At 52.6% G+C, this 2,943-nt stretch overlaps 1 protein-coding gene across 1 annotated transcript in view; it reads left to right on the plus strand.

Annotated features, from left to right (window-relative positions):
• NOTCH3 (notch receptor 3) overlaps nt 1-2,943 on the plus strand; it is a gene marked incomplete at its 5' end in the record, with an annotated part of 57,086 nt that overhangs the window by 16,388 nt on the left and 37,755 nt on the right. Inside the window, 3 exon segments of the mRNA XM_027765867.1 lie at nt 945-1,137; nt 1,218-1,369; nt 2,381-2,494. Of these exon segments, the coding sequence (XP_027621668.1) occupies nt 945-1,137; nt 1,218-1,369; nt 2,381-2,494 (459 nt within the window).

Genomic DNA, 2,943 nt, shown 5'->3' on the forward strand with positions numbered 1-2,943 from the left:
AAAGTTAGAAAGTAAGCCGCCAGGTCTGGGTCTTGAACTGTGGACGGGCATGTGAGAGTCCAGTGTCCCTAACTACTATGCCACCTGCCAGTCCCACTGTTTTTATTTTATTTTATTTTATTTTGAGAGAGAGATTTTTCACTATAGGGCATGTGTGCTCGTCAGATAGACGAGAGAGAGAGAGGCAGAAAGTGAGAAATTGCCCCTTGGGGTGATGGCCACACTGCAATCCCTTCTCTTCTAGTCTCCTTGGGGTTTTGGGCATGCACACACACATGTCCAGGGGCCTGAGTTTCAGGCTGCTGGGTCTGCCATGTGGGAGTCTAGTGACATAACCATTATGCCATCTGCTGGTCCCAGAGAGATGAAACCTGTTTTATTTATTTATTTATTTATTTATTTATTTATTTATTTATTTATTTATTATTATTTTATTGGGGGCAGCAAGTGGCATGGCAGTTAAGGGCGCTGAACTTCCACATGACTGACCATGGTTTGAGTCTCGGACCTGATGAACTGCTTTCTCACTTTCTTCTCTCTCATTCGTTTTGTTCCTCTCTGGTCAAATTAAAATAAATAAATAAAAAAATGTTAAATAAAAACGATTCTTAAAATTTTTTTAAAGAAAAAAAAAAAGAATTCTTTTACTAAATTTTATTTATTTAGTTTAATTTAACCAGAGAGGAGCAGAGTGAGAGAGAGGGAAAAGCGAGAAAGCAAGTCCCCACGTCCGGGATTCGAACCATGGTCAGCCATGTGGGAGTCCAGCGCCCTTAACCACCACACCGCCTGCCGGCCGCGAGACGATGTCTTATGAGATTGTGGTTACTTTTGCTCAGAATGAGCTGGTCTCTGCTCAGAGGGTACTAAACGGTGTGAGATTGTCTCTTCCGGCTGGCTCTGCCGTCCTTGTTCTGGGACGAGGTTGTCTGCGTGCTCCTCAGGGCCCCTTTGCAACGTGGAAGTCAACGAATGTACGTCCAATCCCTGCGGCGACGGAGGTTCCTGCGTGGATGGGGAAAATGGTTTCCACTGCCTCTGTCCGCCCGGCTCCTTGCCCCCGCTCTGCCTCCCCCCGAGTCATCCTTGTGCCCACGAACCCTGCGGCCACGGCGTGTGCCACGATGCGCCTGGCGGGTGAGGCCCTTCTCTGATCCCTCAGACCCTTGCTGCCTCCCGGACCCACCTGCCGCCCTTCTGACCGCCTCCCCTGGCAGGTTCCGCTGTGAGTGCGAGCCGGGCTGGAGCGGGCCACGCTGCAGCCAGAGCCTGACCCGAGACGCCTGTGAGTCCCAGCCCTGCCGGGGCGGGGGCACCTGCACCAGCGACGGATTCGGCTTCCGCTGCACCTGCCCCCCTGGCTTGCAGGGTGTGTGTCCTCATCATCCCTCCAAGACCCCCCAGTGCACCCATTCTGCCACATCCCTCTTCTCTCTCTTCCACCTTGGCATTTGCCTCTTTTTTCTTTTAAAAAAAGTTTTTGCTATAGCATGTGTGGGTTCACCTGAGAGGAGAGAGACAGTGAGAGGGAAAGTGAGAAATTACCCCACGGGTAGATGGCCACGCTGCAATCCCATCTCCTCCATTTTCCTCCTCGGATTTTGGGCACATATGTGCATGCGTCTGGTGTGATTTTCCATCTGCCAGGTTCAGGACTTGAACCGTAGCCTACTTGGTGGAAGTCCAATGCCTTGACCACCATGCTACCTGCTGGCCCCCTCTTTTTTTTTTTTTTTCTTTCCTTTTTTATTGGAGAGGTTTTTGTTATAGGGTGCACGTGCTCGCCAGAAAGACAGAGACAGAGAGACAGAAAGTGAGAAATCGCCCCCCGGAGGGGATGGCCAATCCCTTCTCCTCCATTCTCCTCTCTGGCTCTTGGGGGCGCACGCACACACGCCCAGCGTGAGTTTAAGCCACCGGGTCTGGGACTCGAACCTCGGTCAACTACGTGGGAGTCCAGCGACATAGCCATTACGCTGACTGTTGGTCCCCATCCCCCCCCCTTTTTTTTTAAAGTGCATGCACTTGCCAGAGAGGAGAGAAACCGAGAGAGACAGTGAGAAATTACTTCTCTGGAGGATGGCCGCACCAAAATCTCTTCTCCATTCTCCTCCTGGGATTTTGGGCACACACGCATAGGTGCCTGGCATGATTTTCAAGCCACTGGATTCAGGACTCGAACTACAGTGGGCCATGTGGGAGTCCAGTGCCTTAAACACCACATCACCTGCTGGCCCCCAATTTCTTTCTTTTCTTTTTTTTTTTCAATTTCTCCCCCTCTTTCTAGGAGCTTGGGAGGGTAGCAGAGTGGAGACCCTGGGCGGGAGATGGAAACAGGAAGTTGCTTGAACTCATTCTCTTTCTGGCTGTCTACCCACAGGCCGTCAGTGTGAGGTGCTGTCCTCTTGCACCCCAAACCCCTGTGAGCATGGAGGTCACTGTGAGTCTGTCCCCGGCCAGCCGACTGTCTGCTCCTGCCCTCCTGGCTGGCAAGGTACAATCACTGTTTCTTCCCCCGCCCCCCCTCTACCCTTTCCCCACGTGGGTGATGCTGGGGACACAGAAGGTGCTGATTACCAGCCCTTCCCTTGAGGGGGGCCTCCTTCCAGGAAAGGACGTGGACTTGAAGCCCTTGTGGGTCAGCTCTGGAGGAGAGGGAAGGATGGAAGGCCGGGGAACGCTAGGGCTGAGGCCGAGGGCTCGGGGACAGCTAGCTCCCTCGAAGAGCAGACTTCGGAGGGAAGGTTTGACATCCGCTGAGCCAGGGAGCTCTAGAACAGGACGTGCAAAATGTCCATAGGTGGGGCCAGCAGGTGGCGTGGTGATTAGGGCCCTGGACTCCCACCTGGCTGACGGTGGTTCAGGTCCTGAACCTGGTGGTTTGCTTTTGTTTTCTCTCTGTCTCTCCCTGACGAGCTCATGTGCCCTATAACAAATTAAAAT

The sequence above is a fragment of the Tupaia chinensis genome, unplaced genomic scaffold (assembly GCF_000334495.1).
Source record: "Tupaia chinensis unplaced genomic scaffold, TupChi_1.0 Scaffold139785_1, whole genome shotgun sequence".
In the NCBI taxonomy this organism is placed as follows: domain Eukaryota; kingdom Metazoa; phylum Chordata; class Mammalia; order Scandentia; family Tupaiidae; genus Tupaia; species Tupaia belangeri.